Genomic DNA, 20,502 nt, shown 5'->3' with positions numbered 1-20,502 from the left:
AAAATATTTGTAAATATAAAGTTAATTTACATCAAAGTCTATTCCTTGTAACATGTATAAAATCAATGAAACTTCAAATTCAGAAACTTCAACTGACAAAAAGATACAAATAATATCATAAAATCTATCATTTAAATAGGCCACCTCAAGGATCATAATTCAAAATCACTTTGTAACTACTCTCCGGTCCGATTTACACGTGCATTCCCAATAACACAGAAAACCCAAATTTCTAAAACTTCTAAATACGCACATAATCAAATTCGTCAACTGCATATTATTTCGATAAAAAAAAATGGTTGCTTGACTGATTATTTACAAGAAAAAAATGGTGGCTTCACCAAATATTATAAAAGGGTGAAACTTGAGTTTTCGGTCCAATTTTCACAAAAATTGTTTAAAAAAAAAACTAATATCTAATATTTTAAAGATACCAAATACAATGCAACATCTGAGAAATAACTTTGCACAACCAAGAATGCAGTCTCCGAATCTAACCTTTGGTGACTATAAATCTTTGTGACTTCTCAAATGCGCTTCCCCAATCCCCAGTCGCCGATTCCCCTCTTGTTTCCCTCTTTCTTTCTTCTTTTGAAATGAGAAATGAAATCGCTTGCGGTTATTACCTTATTCCGGTTTTTCTCTTTGCTTTTCGTGAGTAATAACTACTCGAGTTGATAGCATTATAATTAAAAAATATAGTACATTGGGCGGGAAATAAAATGTGATATCTTAACATTTAAGGGTGTAAATAAATGGACATAACTATTTACCAAACATTTACGAAAAACAGGCTAAATAGCAATCTAAAAGTGTAAATACGATTATATATCTAATGGACCCTTTAAACAATGCCTTCATATTTCTTGACAAATGACTCTAAATCTCTAAATAAACAACTTCAAATTTTTTCCAGGCAGATTCTGATTCTAATTACATTATATATCCATTAAAAAGATTCTTACAGCCTCAAAATACAAAGAGCAATGAAGTAAAATGAAATAATCAACAATCAAGATTCAAGCTTGCTCATCTCATTTCCATAAAATTGATTTTTAGTCGGGATTATTCCTAAACTATGACATTCTCAATATTTTTGGACCAAAATTCAATGTCTAAATTAATCCAAAAGTATGACTTCCAATATTTGTTGTTACAAAACTACCCAATGAAATATCAATTTTCTTTGATATTTCGTCTGTCTAGTTTATTTACATGATTGTCAATCATGTACCTGATTTATTGACATTGTTTACTAAAGGGGCTTTCAGATCGTTAAGAGCATTGTATCTACTCTTTCCTATCATTGCCGATTTTTTTTGGAACCTGGAAAATGTGGAAAAAAAAAATATCAAGCGAACCAAACGAAAATCAACATCTACACATCTGAAATCAATCTCGTTTCAAGCCTCTCTCCATTTACCGGTGATAATTTATGTTTATTTGTCATGACATTAACTTTAAGGTTTGTGTTTTGGTGTTTCTTTGTCATTTTGGGTGGAGAAGAAGAAGAAGAAGAAGAAGAAGAAGAAGAAGAAGAAGAAGAAGAAGAAGAAATCATGAAGGAGAAGAAGAGGAATTGACGTGGAGAAATAGCTAAGGATAATTATATTTGACTTAAATATCCTCATATTAAACATGTTATAATTAACAAAAAAAATGTAAATAATTTAAAAAATCGGCAATTAATGAAATTAATATACCAGTTGTGAACTCCGGCGGAATTCTACAATATTAGACATGATTTTTCATCTAACACAATGGGTCTATTTTTAAAACTCTCATCGCCACGAATCCGTAGATTTGGAATCACTCAATTTCGAGTTCATATGAGGAAGATAAAGATTTTTGAAGTTTTAATGAGAAAAAAATATGTAAAATGACTTATTCAAGTGCCACATCATCTGCTTGACTATTTTTTAAATAAATTTTCAAACGTTGGCTATATTCCAAACGTGACGTTTGGAATGACCTAATAAGTTACAAATTCAAATAACAATTGATACATATTATCAATTGTTTATTGATAATAAGTAACAAATTTTAGACTTTTCCAAACATGTTTTTTTTTATCTTTATCTTTAACTTCTTTTTATTTATTTTATTTAATATTATTAGTATTCAACACCAACAAACTAATAATATATGATAAATTTAATTATTATAAGCTTTTAAATTTATCACCTAAATAACTAACAATACCAATTACTTATCAAATATAAAACTATGTCATATATTAATTTGTAATAAGTTTTAAAATATTTATAAATTTTAGTATATATAAAATGTATTTTTTTTATTTGTTATTCAAATATCTTACAAAATCTCAATTTTTTTTTACGGTATATCACGCGGTATAAAATACCCGAAACGTTTATCATGCGGAATACTTTAGTGCGATACTAGGGGGTAGATGTAGTTGTTTTAAATCCCGAGTTAAATATGGTTTCTTCTAAAAAAACCTAAGCCGAAAGGTGTAAGTTCACCAAATAACTAGATCCCTAAAGACTTGAGAGAGATTAATGTATATTTTAGGGGGATTTAGACTAAGTTTTCATGCTCTAACCCGAGCTTAGAATCCTTGTTTTCCTTATTGTTGTTATATCGTTGTTAATCGCCTTTACTTAGTCTTGCATTCAAAATAGTTTCACTCTTTAAAACATCAAAAACCCCAACTTTTACATTTTCACAACTTAAAAAGAAAAGATAGTGAATTTACATCGAAATTTGTCCAAGTCCCTCGTACGATCGATATTCGTGCTTTATGCACTTCTACTACCTAACGGCACATAAGCTTAGTCATGTGTGATTTTTCTTTGAAACACAAATTTGCCATCATCATAGATCTTCACTCTTATGGATCTACTCTACATCACACTTATGAGATTTTTCATCTTTACTTCACCTATAAATGAACATGAGTATGGATTAGTTATAGCCAATAAATTTGTGACTCGTGCCATGGTGGGAGAGCTGAATGAGGTTGCACTAAGAGGAGGTGGTTGATGAGGTTGAAGTGAGGGCAATAAATTTTGGATGGAGTTTATGGTGTTTGTGCTTTTGAGATCTGATACAAACTTACTTATGCATTGAATAGATACACGAGCATTGAATAGATACATACGAATATGAATATATAGTTGAAGAAAAAATACAACATTAATTATAATGAAGACTATATATTCATGGAATAGAATACAAACGATTTTTCTGCATGATCTAATTTTTAAGCTAAATGATTAGTGTTACTAAATTAAAAAATATAGTTTATTTATTTATTGTAAAATTATAAAAATTAAATAACTTCAATTCTAGTAATGAAATTTTAGATTATTCATGAGAGATGATCTAAGTTGTTTTTTGTTTGAATGAATGTCTAATCAATTTGTTACGTTATTTGCCACATTTAAAGTGTAGTTCCATTTATATAAAGTGTTTTATTGATTTGATATTATAATATTTTAGATCTAGTGTACAATAAAGTTTGAAAAATTAGTAATCAGCATGTGATTTAAGATTTGTATCTTCAAGCCAGTGGATGTTTATATTAGGATCCGTAGTTTATATATCAATTTTAAAGATTGTGAACATATTGGTAAGATGGCGACAAATTTTTATATATATATATATATATATATATATAAATTTGTCGCCATCTTACCAATATGTCCACAATTAATTATTACTTTACACGGATGCTTGGCGTTGGACGCATTATAATTTATAACTCACTTACTGAAATCACCCATCTGTAGCTCCTTCTTTAACTTCTGTCCAAGCAAAGTTTGCGAAATATGAAAAATACATCATCCACCCGTTTTTCTTTTTTTATGGGGAAAAAAAAAATACAATCAAACACCTATATCCCTTGATAATACAAAGAAAACACATACTTTCATACAACTCTTGTCATCTTGGAATTTTACCAAACACCGTTAACCTTTACCCTCCAACCATGATCCGAGTAATCTCGTCTTCCAATGTTCTTCCAATCTTCATCGATGGTGATCATGATGAACGGCTGGAGCTGACTCCATGGGATCTCATGCACCTCGTCTTTATTCCCTTACAGACGTGTCTGATCTTCCAGAAACCTCAATCATCCATTGACAGCGTGGCTGATCACCTGAAAGCCACTCTCTCTCAGGCTCTCCGCATGTTCTACCCACTCGCCGGCCGTCTCACCGTCTCCGAGGACTCCCTCGCCGGCACCGCCACGTACTCCATCGACTGCCGAGCCGGGACCGCCGACGGAGCGATGTTCGTCCACGCGGCCACGAACAGCGTCGCCGTGGCCGACCTCCTCGGCCGGGTCGAGGTCCCGAGGGAACTCCTTCGCTCGTTCTACCCCATGAACGGAGTCTTGAACTACAAAGGAGTCTCCGAGCCGTTGCTTGCGGTCCAAGTAACTGAGATCTCCGACGGGATCGCGCTCGGCGTTGCCGCCAACCACGTGGCGATCGACGCCACGTCGTTCTGGCACTTCCTCAACGCCTGGTCCCACATCGCCCGAGGCCACGGCGGTCCATACCGGCCACCGCCGGTCTTCGACCGCCGCGGGCTCTTCGACCTCCCGATCCGAGTACCCTTTCCGTACGATAAGCTGCCGAGCCTCGTCGGGGCGAAGAAGCACTCGCCTGCTACAGTTGGGTCTAGAATCTTCGGGTTCTCGAAGGCCACGCTGGCAGAGCTGAAGGCAAAGGCGAACTCCTCTGCCGGAGGCCCGACCATCTCGTCGTTCCAGGCGCTCATGGCTCATCTCTGGGTTTCGGTGACCCGGAGCCGCCAGCTGGACCCGGGGGAGGAGGTGACTTACCTGGTGGCGGTGGGGCTGAGGCCGAGGCTCCGGCCTCCGCTGTCGGACGCCTACTTCGGCAACGCGGCGAAGATGGTGGCGGCGAGGTCCACGTCCGGAGAGCTTCTCTCCGGCGGAGGGTTTGGGGTCGCGGCCAGGCGGATCAACGAAGCCATTTCGGCCCAGACCCCGGCGGAGGTGAGGAGGTTCGTGGCCAAGTGGATTGAGAAGCCGGGTCTGGCGGGGAGCAAGGAGAGGGCGAACGTGCTGATTACGGGAGGGTCGGCGCGGTTCGACGTCTTCGGGAACGACTTCGGGTGGGGCCCGCCCGTGGCGGTGCGGCACCGCGAACCCGACACGGACGGGCTCCTGACGCCCATGCCCGGCTCCGACGGACATGGAAGCGTCGACTTTGAGGTTAATCTCTCCACTCAGACGCTGCTCGCTTTGGGTCAAGATCCGGAGTTCGCTGGTCGTAGCTTGGTGTGAGCATGTGCCTGCTTTTATGGGTATATGGTATAATAAAGTGGTATTTTCATCTTATGTCACAAATATTGGCAATCCAATGGCAAATACGTCACACGCACAATTTTTAGAAAGTTTTAGAGGAAGATAAAGTGATTTTTAATGAGGTATTGTAAAAATTTAGAAGACATGGAGTAACTAATAAAAAGATTAAATGATGAGAGGGAGTAATTTGAAATTTGCACATGTGACACGAATATAAATACGTTGTGATACAAATACAATTTTGATAACTTTGTGACAAAAATGTAAAAACCCGACGAATTCGTGACATTGACACAAATTTCCCTATAATAAATACACGTGAGTGAGAGGGTGAGACTAATTTTTCATAAAGAGAAAAAGACGTCTAGTGGGACTTGAGCCCAATAATTTTACAAATAACAATAATGGTTGTGGGGTCCACGTTACAATTGCACAACATTGAAGAAAACTTAGACGTGCCACGATTGGCATATTACTTTTACACGGCACACTGTAGAAACTACAGTATTATCGCACCTCCAATTAGTTATACAAGGATAATGAGATACCTCATAATTAGAGTTTTGGTACACCGCGAGAGATTTCAACATCAATATTAGAGTTTTGATACTCAAAATGTGGCCATATATTTCACTTTCATTATTAACAAATGAATATTCTTAACAAAATTTAAAACAAAAGAATAGTGCATATTTTAAAGGGTTATATAGCTAAATAGCCTCCTAAAAATATACAGTTTTGGATTTAGCTAACATTTGATTAATTTTTTTGTTAATAGCCAGACGAATTTATTTACGTAGTTAAAAATACCAATATATCATCGCAATTGTTCCCGCCCGTTCCCCTAACGAAAATAAAATCAATTAAAGCAAATCTTTGGATAATAACTGCCGCGTATTTCAAGGGCTCTGTAATTAATACCGAATATACACGCAATCTTCTCTCTCATTCAAACACAATTCAAAAACGAAAAAAAAGCGAGCTCTGGTTTCATCCCCGACCGGGGCGCCTCGGAGGCCATCAACTCGTTCCTGACCGTGATCTACGCGATCGTGGTCCAACAGTCCGAGGAGCTCAAGCAAAGGAAGAGAGCCGAGTCGGTGTCGAGGGACTTCGAGCGGAGAGCCGGGGAGCTGAGGACGCTCGAGGGGAAGTTCGGGCCGTACTCGGCGGGCCCCGCCCGGAAGAGGAGCCCGGTGGCGGAGAAGCGGGCCCGGGTCGAGGCGCTGAGGGCGAGGGCCGAGGAGGAGAGGACTAGGCACGACAAGTCCGTGGGCGTGACGAGGACGATGACGCTCAACAATCTTCAGATGGGTTTGCCTCACGTCTTCGAGGGCATGGTCGGGTTCTCGAGCGTGTGTATGAACGCCTTCGAGTCCGTCTATAATCACGCCAAGCCCGGGGGAGCTGGGTCGTCCGATCGCGAGGTCGGCGGCGATGTCAAGAGGTTGATGATGGCTTAATGCTTTTTGCTTTTTTTTTTTCTTTTTCTTGTACATATGGGATTAAAAAGGGATTGAGGATTTGCAAGTGCTTGCTTATTTATTCGTGTAAATAGGTAGCCTATTTACAGTATGTTCGTGTAAATATAAATCATTTTAACAGTATATTCGTGTAAATACGAAGCTTATTTACAGTATATTCAGTGTAAATACAAAGCCTATTTACAGTGTATTCGTGTAAATAAACTGAAAAATTTTGGAAATATTTTGAGCACGAAAATTCTGGAAATTATGACAATTAATGGCTGATATCTTTCAAAATCTGCTCAAAATTCAAATTTCAAATTTGAAAACTTCCCTATTCGGTTTCAATATTTAATTCAAAATTTTTTAAAAAAAATGCCTAATTAAAATAACGTAAGGACGAAAAGGTAAAACAAATTCAATTAATAAGCTGCCACGTAAGCAAGATGGCTATTTACGGGAAATTAACGAAATGTTGGCTAAAACCAAATTGCTAGTGTTTTAGATGGCTAAACAGCTAATTATTTGTATTTTAAATGTCTAACCATAAATAAATAATCTTGGATTCAATTTAAAAACATTTATGAAATAATCGAACCCTCGGTTCGTAGTCGAACCTTTCTTTTATTTCTATTTCCGTACGTAAATAAAGCATTTTTCATTGATATTCTTTTTCCAAATTAAAAGAGTCGAGCTTACAATCGAACTCGATTTTTAATACATAATTAAGATAAGGATACGATATAATTAATTGAATAATCAACGAGTTTAATAACGATAACATATTAATTTTTTTTCTTAACGACTTATATCAAACGAGCTTGACTATAAAACATAGTAACAATAATTCTTATCGGCTTATTAAAGCAATTTGGAAATTAAAAGACGTGGCCACTAACAACATAATAGTACTAATAATTAACGACATATCCAACGACATATAAAACTATATAACGGTTCGCGACTAGAGTCGAGACTCGGTAAATTTCTCGACTTTCTAACACTAAACCGAGACTTCGCGAGTCTCCGAACGAAACCCGACGGCCGTGAACAGCCCCCCGAGAGCCGCCACAGCGTCGCTGCCGTCCCCGGCCCAACAGCTCGTCCCAACCGCGCCGATGAACCGAGCCCTGTTCATCCTACCTAAAAGCGAGCCTCACTCGACAACACACTCGCAACAAAATAGAACTTAACAACCCAATCAACGAGTCTAAAAAAAACATCAAAACAGCCTTACACGCATACGGCTAAAACAGACATACACCCAACCAAGACCAAGGATTAAAATCTCGCGCGAGATGGGGGTATCTCGCGCGAGATCTCGCTCGCGAGATCTCGTGCAACTTCTCGCCTTATAAATACCCTCGTTTCTCGTTCGGGTGTAATGTTATTTTGCTCGTTTTTCCCTCATTTCCGCGTTCTTTCCGCATGAGAAGAAGAGAAGCTGAAGCTTCGTTTCTCGCGCGACCGAAGACCAAATCTGTGTAGATCTCGCCGGATCTCGCGCGGGAGGGTCATTTCTCGTCCGGTGGAGGCGTAAAGCTGCTCAAATCTCGCCGTGTACCGCGTCTTCCGCGGGGTAAGCTTCAAAATTTGAATTTTTTTTTGAATGTTGAGTATTTTTTAATGGATTGTTGATATGGATTTATTATAATCCGAATTTAGGTAGTAAATTTGAATAATTTGATGGTGTTGTTAATGTTGATTGGGATGGGTTTTTTTTATTCCGAATTCGGGCAGTAATTTGAATAATTTGATGTTGTTAATGTTGATGTTGTTTTGATTTTGAAATGGGTTTTTTTTCATCCGAATTTAGGAAGTAATTTATTTGATTATATGTTGTTGTTAATGTTGATGTTGTTTTGAAATGAGTTTTTTTTTTATCCGAATTTAGGTAGTAATTTATTTAATTAGATGTTGTTAATGTTGATGTTGTTGTTTTGTGTGAGAACTCTCTATTACGTGTATCTGTATTTGTTTTCAATATTTAGTGTGACTTTGTTTGAGAACTCTCTATTACATGTGTATTGATTTGTACTCTATTTAGAATTTTATGTATGGAATGTTGAAAACTTTATTTTAAAATTTAATTTTTTGTGTATCCTAAATTTATACAAAATCTTAATTAAAAAGTTGTTCAAATACCTCGCGGAATACCTTTTTTGGACAGAATATCCCGCGGAATGCGGTATACCACACGGTACGAGATACCTCGAACGTTCATCAAATACCACGAGATACCACGGTACGGTACGAGATATCCCCAAAATTAAAAGTGCGGTACGACCGCGAGATCCGAGATTTTAATCCTTGGTAGAAAGTAGAAACAGTCCAAGTCTTGTGTTGTGTTGTGTCTTTGTACTTTGTATTCGTGTTTAGGGGAGAAATTACAAAAACAATGCTTGTGAAATGCTCAATGTAGCCTTTTCTTTTGTAACTCAATTTAAATCTTTTTTTTTAATATTAGTTTTCAAACTGTAAAACTTAACTTTAATCATTAAGAAAAATATGATTATTTATAACTTAGTTTTTCTTTTCTTTTTTTTTTTTGCAATAAACACTTTAAACACGCCATTCTTGCATAAAAAAGTAAAAATGGCTATCCACTTCTAAAAATCATAATAAATTCCCAAGAGTAAAAACATTGGGTTCGTTTCGTATTGATATTCATAATGTAAATGTTATCTATTTATTTTTTGAGAAAAATATGTTGAGTTTCCATTAATAATAATAATAAAAATAATAGCAAACTAAGCCACCTTAGGTGTTTAACCAATCTTTAGTAAATATTAGGTAAATAACCACAAACACGACTTGACATTTTGTGGGATTCTTATGCATTCCTGATTTGCCGTATATTTTGTGGGCTATTTATGCATTCCTGATTTGCAATCATTTGTACAACATAAAAATGACACCCCGAGAGCAAAAAAGATATCTAGCCCATACACAAAGCCCAAACACTACTACAAAACTGAGATCCTACAACACTTAAAAAAAGTTGTAGAATCTAGCGTTGTAGAAGCTTCTACAACGCTTAGATATCCGTTCTACAACACTTACGCATCCGTTGTAGAAGATTCTACAACGATAGAGTTCCATTGTCCAATTTTCAAGAATTCCAGAATTCTCGCCGCAGTGATGCATATTTATCGCCACGGCGTGGTATTCTACAACGGATTAGACATCTGTTGTAGAACAATCTCACTACGGCGAAAAATATACGCCGCCGCGGCGAGAAATATCAGGGTTCTGCCCCGATTCTTGTCGTGGTGATGTATATTTTGAGGTAATTGTCTTTTAGTTTTCTTTTTACTGCTACCGTTAGTAGTAGTGGACGACATGAAATCTAAGAAACACAATTCCAACACGAGACCAAACAAAAATTATATCTCAATCCCAACTAAATATCAAATGCATACTCAATTCCAACTAAATATCAAACAAATATAGTGTTTCAACCTAAATTATATCAATCCATACTCTCAATTCCAAACATAACACTTATTTTCAACCTAAATTATACATAATTCTCAACAAAAAAAACTAACCCGGAGTATAGACGAGGAGGACGGAGGCGTGGAAGAAAGAGAGAGTCTGAGTTGTGGCCGAAGATGCCTAGGCTTGGTATGGATTTTGTGGGTTTATGGTTGTGGCTTTTGTGGGTTTGTGGCTGTGGCTTTTGTTGGTTTATAGTTTGGGTTTTGTGGGTTTTGCGGGGTTAACAAACAACGCTCGTGAAATGCTCAATGTAACCTTTCCTTTTGTAACTCTATTTAATTTTTTTTCTTAATATTAGTTTTCAAACTGTAAAACTTAATTTTAATCATTATGAAAAATATGATTATTTATAACTTAAATTTCTTTCTTTTGCAATAAACACTTTAAACACGCCATTCTTGCAATAAAATGTAAAAATGGCTATCCACTTCTAAAAATCATAAAAAATTTCCTGGGAGTAAAAATATTGGGTTAGTTTCGTATTGATATACATAATCTAAAGGTTATCTATTTATTTTTTTGAGAAAAATATGTTGAGCTTCCATTAATAATAAAAGAAAGTAGCAAACTAAGTCACCTTTGGTGTTTAACCAATCTTTAGTAAATATTATGTAAATAATCACAAACATGACTTGACATTTTGTGGGCATGCATTCCTGGTTTACAGTTCATTTAAATTTAGGAAGGTCATTCACATTTGATTTGATTTTTTTTGTTTGTTTACGTTTGAATTTTAAAGTTAATAAGAATTCATTTGGTTTTGAAATTCAAATTAATCCCTATAATTTAGTAATAGAGTAACAGCAACAGCCACGTCAGCAGTCTAGTTAACTAAGTTGTCATATAATTTAGTAATAGAGTAATAGCAGCAGCGACGTCAGCAGTTCAGTCAGCTAAGTTGTCACCCAATGATCACGAGGATATCAAGTGATCAATTGGCGAGTCAGTTAGATGGTTAGACTGTTTGAGAAGCTGTTAGCCTTAGTTAATATTGTATCAATGTATTTAAACAAAGTAATGTACACATATCAGATCTAATGAAAAGAGGCGAGCAGAGCAATTCTCACTTGGTTCCCAAATTCCGCTTTTCATTCATCTCCTCATAATTCATCTTGGTATCAGAGCCATCAACAATGGCGAATGAAGGTTTTTCTTCACCGTCATCTTCGCACATGATCCAAGACCGGCGATCAATCCGCATTTTGGCGCAACACTAAACAATATGATTTCAATGAAACCCGATCGAGAGAATTACTCTATCTGGAGATCGCAAGCTCTACCAGCAATCATATGTCATAACTTATCTTCTCTGGTCAAAGTGGGAGATTGTTAGGAATATTGCCCACTTGAAGATAATGAATAAATGATTACTAAATTCGATAATAAGATTACTTTATTAGCATTATATGATTAGTGGGTTGAGTTCTAAACAATTAGAATCAATAACAACTATCATCCATAGCCTCCGTATCTAACTGAGTCACGTGCTGGGCACCTGAGTTCGGGCGGTGTGCTAAAACTTGGTCGATGACTGATATACGCCTGGAAAGCTATATCTAAAGTCATATATGTGGAACACATAGGTGAAGGTTTATCACTATGTGGGAGCATTCTACACTTGTGATAAGTGTACGACCTGGACAGGTCTTGGTGTAGATGTGTCGTTTAAGGACCGTTACGACACACTAACCGAGGCCACTATGATGGCCACAGTGAGACTTGATCTAAATCCTAAAGTGATCATGGACACTGGATTATGTTACTGAGCTTTTTGACTCATTCGCTAAAAGGCTATTCATGCTAATCACAGCTTATGTCTTGGGAGTTTTCTCAGAGCATAATTCGAGTGGGAAGTGATTTACAGATACGGAATCCAGCCTTCCTGAAAGAAGAATAATGTTCACTCACCTAAGGGTTGATTCCAGAACCGATAGATTGCTAGCACTTTCGAAGTAAGTAACGTTCGAAAGAATCTTTCGCTGGGGAAGCAACAATGCTTAGGGCTGATATGTATCAAAAGAAGTATAACGAAAAAATTGACTTCTCTTTACACAGGTTGAACCTGGAGGATCTTGATCACGAACTGACTATATCAGTGGACACTCGTCACGATGAGTAAATATAATTCTAGTATAAAGGAGAGTTCAGTCTTGCCTTACAAGGTGGAGTATTTGACCAAGATTAAACGAATCGATGGAAAAAGAGAAAGGACTATTTCGTCTTTTTCATCGGATTTGTTAAGCTTCTATTACTAGGTCCATAGTCCCCGATTCGGCTCTGATAAAGGCGGATAAGAACTTTCGTATAATAATGTTTATCATTATTAATCTCACTTGCTGTAATTGTGATTGACAGCATTAATTCTGGAAAACGGGTATTCGCATAATTAAATAAATATTTATGGTAGAATTGTTTATTTATTGTTTGATCAAGTAAATAAACAATTATTAATTTTTTTTTTATTGTTGGACCAAGTAAATAAATAATTAATTGGGTTTTAACCAATTGGGCCTTGCACACATGGAAAAGTCGAAATTGGGAATTTTGGCACTAGGGTTTGCGCAAATTCCCCTTGGCCGTGTGCCATCAAGTTCGAAATTTTCTAATTGGTATTTACCAATATTTTCTCTTTAGTTCCTTAAATAAAGTAGAGAGAATAATATAAGATATTGCCTTATATTTTCTCCTTATTTATAGGAAAGTATTTAGGAGAATATATGAGAATATATTTAAAGGGAAATAATATATTCCCCTTTATTCTCTCACTAAATAAAATATTCTCTTTTTAAATAGAGAATAATATCCCATAGATATTGATCTGATGGATGAGAGAAAAAGTAGGATTCACTTGTTGAGATCCAATGGCCTAGATTTAATCCACCAGTGTGAACACAATAAAAGGAAATAAAATATTCTGGAAGATTCCATGAATATCTCATTTTTACTACTATAAATAGGGGTTCATGAGAAGGCAAAAATTAAGCAATTATTTTTAAGAAATTTGAGAGAAATTTCGTGCATCACTAGCCTCTCTTGGCCGTGCACTTCTGCCTCTCCTCCCCCTCGGAAATTCGTTTCCATTCTTAGTAAAATAAGAGCGAGATCTCGAAACACCTAGTTTCGTGATCTAGTGAGATAAAGACTGTGCCCACTCATCTTTCTTATTCGTCTCGGAGATTACGTCTCGGAAGACTAAGGTGTCATCACATCGAGTCCTTGAAGGAGGAATTCCTTATTGATCGTGTGAAAGCTTGTACGTTCAAGACGAAGACGGATTGTGAAAGCTTTCAGTTCGTGAACCGAAAACCAATGTAAGTACTCGTTTACTCTTATATCGGTTGCTTGACTTATATGCTCTCGTGAATTAAATTAATTAAACATAACTAGATCTTGTTAATTATAACCATATTTTAATTAGCTTATGATCAGCGTAATTAATTATTTTTCCGCATTAATATGGTTATATGGTGGTATCATCTCAAAAGAGGCGCATCGGAGCGATCGTTCGTGTCCGATGTGCGCTCGATCCCCCAATACAAGTGGTATCAGAGCGATTGTTCGTGTCTGATACCCACTTGAATCACCAACAGTTTCATGCCAATTATTGCATTGTAAAGGACAAGAAGACAATGAGGGTTCTTCTTCGAAGCACAACCAGGAATGGATTGTATTTTCTTGGAAGTTCAACATCAGGTAGAAGTTTCAAGACCATTCTACGCAGTCGCAATGTCAAAAACTCATTTCCAACCTCAAGATCTTAAGACCAGACTTAGTCCATCACAGAGGCTCAGTCAATGTCCACCTCTCTTCTCAATGATCATTTATAATCTTTTTTCACTGTTTGTACTTCACCTGTTCTACATCTTATACACACCGACTAGTGGGGTCCCTCACCCATAGTCTCAAGTCAAGGTCACCAGTACTATATACACTTTATTGATGACTACACCACGTTCACTTGGATTTACCCACTAACAACCAAGTCAGAGGAATTTGGAGTCTTCAAAAGCTTCAAGAAGTTTGTAGAGAAGTCATTGAATGCCAAGATTTGTGGAGTACAATGCGATTGTGGATGGGAATATCGACCACTAGCTCTGTTTCCTGCTAGTCAAGGAGTAGCTATACGCCATCCGTGCCATCATTTTCACACCCAAAACGGACGTGCAAAGCAAAAGCACAAGCACATCGTGGAACTAGGACTGTTAATGTTGGCTCAAGCTCACCTTCCAACGTGTTACTGGTGGAATTCTTTCACTACTGCAGTTTTCATTATAAATGTGTTACCTACACCAGTTTTAGACGGTCTAAGTCCATTCAAAAAATTGTTCAATAGGTCGAATTACAGTTTTCTAAGAGTATTTGGATGTAGTGTCTATCCCCATCTGAGACCCTATAACAACCATCAAATAGAATTCAGATCTTCTAAATGTCTTTTTCTAGGAGACAGTCCTTTACACAAAGGATACAAATGTCTTCATTCATATGCTAGGGTCTATATCACAAGAAATTATGTGTTTGACAAATTTGATTTCCTATACACAACTTTATTCCCTGATGAATCACATCCTACATATGAATACACATCTATAGTTCTAACTTTCTCTCACTACACATCTAAACCTGAGTCACAAAATGCCAATCAACCACTAAATGCCAATGAGTCATCTCCCGCATCCATGCCACTCTCTCACCGATCACATACCACAACAATAGATATTGATGCCACAAAAAAGCTACACTAGGTGGTCCTATACCTGCAACAAGCTACAACTTCGCGTCCAGTGATCCCAACATGTGGTCCAATAGTTGTTGATGCTACAACAGAACTACACTCAGTGGTCTCAAACCTGCAACAAGCTACAACCTTGCGTCCAGTGGTCCCAACTCCATAACAAGACACATCAGCAATTTGTCAGCGTGACATGTCAGCTGCTCCCCATGGCTCAGGCTTATCACCACCAATGGTCACTATGCACTCCAGTCAACCTATTATTGGTACTCTTAGTGCATCATAAGCTACAACTAACTCTACTCATGCTCAACTCAGTCTAGTACAAGCCATGGAATGCATAAAAGGTCAAATTCAAGTATCTACAAACCAAAGAATTTCATAGTGTCTCGTTACCGTATTGCTGTCACACATGTACTACGTGAACCGGATACAGTGAACCAAGCTCTAGCGGACAGACAGTGGACACAAGCCATGGAGTCAGAATTGCGAGCCCTTGCTCAGAATGGTGGTCCCCAGTCCATGCTCTAATTAAACAAAAGGTGATAGGCAACAAATGGATTTTTAATGTTAAAAACCTTCCCACATGCGCTATTCAACGCTTCCAAGCGTGTCTTGTGGCCAAGGGTTTTGCTCAAACGCCCAAAGTTGATTTCTCTAACACGTATAGTCTTGTTGTGAAACATTGTACAAGCAAGGTGTTGTTGCCTACTTGAAAGCAAAGTATTGAATTCTCGCTCAAGTTCCAATAACTCAACCTCTCATAGTGTGGTGTGATAATCTCGGCGTAGCAGCAATGGCTATTCCAATCCAGTCTTCCACACACGCATGAAGCACGTCTAAATCGACCTTCATTTTTTTATGTGTTATGGTCCTCCGTCGAGAGCTAGAGATCCAATATGTTCCTATTGCTAAATAGACGAATGATGTGCTCACAAAGAACCTCTCCGCCAGTCACTTTCTGAAGCTAAAACACACAATCAACATCAACGAGTCCTCATTTAGTCTGAGGGGGGTAATAGAGTAATGGCAACAGCCACGTCAGCAGTCCAGTCAACGAAGTAGTCAACCAATGAGTACGAGGATGACACGTGATCAGTTGGCGAGTCAGTTAGACGGTTAGACTGCTTGAGAGGCTGTTAGCGTTAGTTAATATTGTATCAATGTATTTTAACAAAGCAATGTACACATTTAAGATCTATTGAAAATAGACGAGTAGAGCAACTTTCACTCAATCCCCGAATTCCGCTTTTCATTCATCTTCTCAGAATTCATCTTTTAGCAACCATTTATGGGATTACCTGGAGATTGTTTGTTTCAAATACGCAATATTATTAGCATCATTCTATCGATTTTTATTCAGTTGCAATATTCATAATTTTAGGGCGCTATTGCTTGAGGTACATTCTTCTATTTTTTATTTTTATTTTTTATTTTTATTTTTTTATTTTATTCCAATTCTGACATTTTCGTTTGTTGCAGATTTACCATGGCTGGTGTTTATCTTATGGAATCGAGTTTGTTTCCTTTTGTTCTTCATTATTAATTATTCTATTATCGTATTTTCTGTAGACATATTATAACTTGGAAAAATAGATAGTTGTTTTCAACTATTATGCCTTACGATTGGGGTATTTACATTTATTTACAAATTTTCTTTTTTCCACCGATGTTGAACCAGTGCTAATCCTTGATCAAAATATTACTTATATACTCAAAGTTTTTTTTTCTTTGGCAAAAATACCATATGTTACGTTATAGTGGGTCCGTTACTACTCGGACCGTTAAGGTTTAACAGAAATTTTAACGGCAAAGTATTTACGTGTAACTAAATTTGAAACTTTGAGTATTTTTGCCCAAGAAAAAAAAAAGAATGAGTATATAAGTAGTGTTTTGTCTAAACATTGAGTATTTTTACCACCATCTTTTTGTGCATTAGTTACCAGAACCTTGTTTAATAAGTACATTGTATTAAATTGTGAATGCACAATGATTCTCTGTTTGAAATCCTAATAGTCCTTCGATAAAACTGGCTCACCAAACTACAATAACAAACACTATAAATATTTGTAAATACATAGTACACTTAACTCAACAATCTACAATTCTTTCACATATTTCATTTGAAAATTTACTTGTTTCACTATAGGCGTAATCTCAGTCACTGATTCCTTTTTCCTTTTTCTCTCTACTTCTTTTATGTGGCGATATGGCAGTCTTCTAGGTACATATATCTTCTAGCTAGCTCATGTAAATGACTATAAATAAAGGATTCATTAGCAAAATAGTCAACTTAAACGTTTGACATTGTTAAATAGCTAACGTTTAGTAAATCTTAGGTAAATAGCCGCTTTCATATATTTACAGACCTAAATCCTAGGTAAATAACTACTTTCATATATTATATTAGGCCAAGTCATCATTTACGGCTATTAACCTAAGATTTACTAAACGTTTGCTATTTAGCAATGTCAAACGTTTAAGTTTGCTATATTCCTAATTTTCTCATAAATAAAATCTCATAACACCACATTTTCAGTAAATAAATATGAAACTAACAAAATATGTTGTTGAGCTAACTTTACAGCTTGTGCATTACTTCTATGTTGGTGAGCTCATAGTTAGTTCTTTATTCTTAACAGGTGCATATTTGGTTCTTGCCATTTTAACTGAGCCCTATTAACATACAAAATACAACCATTCTGAAAATATTTGTAAATATAAAGTTAATTTACATCAAAGTCTATTCCTTGTAATGGATAAAATCGATGAAACTTCAAATGACAAAAAGATACAAATAATATCACAAAATCTATCATTTAAATAGGCCACCTCAAGGATCATAATTCAAAATCATTTTGTAACTACTCTCCGGTCCGATTTACACGTGCATTCCCAATAACACAGAAAACCCAAATTTCTAAAACTTCTAAATACGCACATAATCAAATTCGTCAACTGCATATTATTTCGATAAAAAAAAATGGTTGCTTGACTGATTATTTACAAGAAAAAAATGGTGGCTTCACCAAATATTATTAAAGGGTGAAACTTGAGTTTTCGGTCCAATTTTCACAAAAATTGTTTAAAAAAAAACTAATATCTAATATTTTAAAGATACCAAATACAATGCAACATCTGAGAAATAACTTTGCACAACCAAGAATGCAGTCTCCGAATCTAACCTTTGGTGACTATAAATCTTTGTGACTTCTCAAATGCGCTTCCCCAGTCGACGATTCCTCTCTTTTTTTCCCTCTTTCTTTCTTCTTTTGAAATGAGAAATGAAATCACGTGCGGTTATTACCTTATTCCGGTTTTTCTCTTTGCTTTGCGTGAGTAATAACTGCTCGAGTTGATAGCATTATAATTACAAATGACACTTTAAACAATGCCTTCATATTTCTTGACAAATGACACTCTAAATCTCTAAATAAACAACTTCAAATTTTTTCCACGCAGACTCTGATTCTAATTACATTATATATCCATTAAAAAGATTCTTACAGCCTCAAATACTAAGAGCAATGAAGTAAAATGAAATAATCAACAATCAAGATTCAAGCTTGCTCATCTCATTTCCACAAAACTGATTTTTAGTTGAGATTATTCCTAAACTATGATCTCAATACCGTTGGACCAAAATTCAATATGTCTAAATTAATCCAAAAGTATGACTTCCAATATTTGTTGTTACAAAACTACCCAATGAAATATCAATTTTCTTTGATATTTCGTTTGTCTAGTATATTTACATGATCGTCAATAATCTACCTGATTTATTGACATTGTCGACATTACGATTTTTTTTTTGGAACCTGGAAAATGCGGAAAAAAAATATTCAAGCAAACCAAAAGAAAATCAACATCTACACATCCGAAATCAATCTCGTTTCGAGCCCCTCTCCATTTACGGCGATGATTTATGTTTATTTGCCATGACATTAACTTTAAGGTTTGGGTTTTTGTGTTTCTTTGTCATTTTGGGTGGAGAAGAAGAGGAAGAAGAAGAAGAAGAAAAAGAAGAAGAAATCATGAAGGAGAAGAAGAGGAATTGACGTGGAGAGAGAGAGAGAGAGAGAGAGAGAGAGAGAGAGAGAGAGAGAGAGAGAGAGAGATGTATGTCCATATCAACGTGTTTCACAATTTCAATCTCCAAACTCTCGTATATACCTAATAGTTTGAGAAATCTGAAGAAAAAAATGGTTTTAGGAATGTGAAAAATTCGTTTGAAGATTTATTGACATTTTGTCTTTTTATTGACATCAATGTTCAAACGAATTATATATATTTTCAAACGAATTTCCAAATATATATATATATATTTTCTGATTTTCAAATTTTTCCAAGTTTTTTGTAACTTCACATAGCAAACGAAAAATAATCTCTAACTTTGATTTTGTGACCATTCTTAAGTAAATAACAAAATTAAATGCAAAAAAAAAATTGATATTTCATCAAGGGTATTTTTGTACCAACACATATATGGAAGTCATACTTTTGGATTAATTTTGACTTATTGGATTTTGGTCCTAAAGTATTGAGGATGTTATAATTTAGAAATAATCCCTTTTTAGTTAAAAAAAAATATTGCTTTTTAGTTGTTATATGTATGTAACCACATAAAAAGGTGAACAATAGAAGTTATAAGATGATCAATATTAGTAAAATGAAATATTATAGGTAGTCATTAATTAATTATTTCTTAAAAAGGGATATATATATATATATATATATATATATATAAAATTCAGAAATATCATATACAATTAGAATAAAAGAGTGATAATTTATAATTTTATTTTATTTTCTAAAATGAAAACCTTCTAAAGATGAAAAGGTATTTATTTAAGATCTAAGGCTAAATATTCTCCCAAAAAAAGTCAATGGAAGGATATATAAAAGCGAAAAAGAAGAAGAAAGTCTAAATTTCGTATTGAGTTTTTGCGTAGTTTTATTTTTTTATTATCCGGTGTTTATTGAGAATTTTGTTTATAAATGATTAAATCATAACCACCGACGATCACAACTAGAAATAAAATTCAAAACTTAGGCGACGATTTTGGTGCAACCGTTTTTGACCCGTGTTTTCTTCGGCAGTTCAAATCAAAACATCAAAACCGTCTCATCTATTCTCATTTTTCTTTAACATTGCTTACGCTTCCGATAACCTTCACTCCATCAAAATTAGGTGTGTGGTTCTCATTAATTAATGGTTTTGGAGCAACCAGCACTGTAAGCCAATATTTGTAATATATGGAATGCATTATGTTATGTGTGTGTAGGGTGGCACATACAAATTATGTTATATGTGTGTAAGTTGGCGCATAAAAATTAGTGAAACTGTAAATTTGACTAGGCCACTAATTTTAAACCAAAAGTTCAATTTTAAACAATTAAAATTTCATTGGTCCGTTCTGGTCTGCTTTTTGTATTCTAAGTGATCAGGTCCGGTCTAAATATTTTAAACCGCGGTCTTAACTAGAATGGACCAGGTAGTA

General features: G+C 35.7%; 1 protein-coding gene across 1 annotated transcript; it reads left to right on the top strand.

The window, feature by feature from the left end:
- Nucleotides 1-3,730: 3,730 nt before the first annotated feature.
- Nucleotides 3,731-5,342, top strand: LOC149394213 (uncharacterized). The gene has a single exon (XM_089618354.1). It carries the CDS (start codon nt 3,956-3,958, stop codon nt 5,282-5,284), a length of 1,329 nt encoding a protein of 442 aa, XP_089474480.1. The 5' UTR covers nt 3,731-3,955; the 3' UTR covers nt 5,285-5,342.
- Nucleotides 5,343-20,502: the final 15,160 nt, after the last annotated feature.

This window comes from Urtica dioica, chromosome 6, assembly GCF_054948205.1.
Source record: "Urtica dioica subsp. dioica isolate 48M chromosome 6, U.dioica_male_clone48M_v1_H2, whole genome shotgun sequence".
NCBI lineage: Eukaryota > Viridiplantae > Streptophyta > Magnoliopsida > Rosales > Urticaceae > Urtica > Urtica dioica.
The sequence above is the reverse complement of the archived record's forward strand: the minus strand, read 5'-3'. Positions and strand labels throughout refer to the sequence as shown.

Bases quoted from the DNA above. Each gene is read 5' to 3' on its own strand.
- LOC149394213 (XM_089618354.1), top strand. From the start codon at position 3,956: ATGATCCGAGTAATCTCGTCTTCCAATGTTCTTCCAATCTTCATCGAT.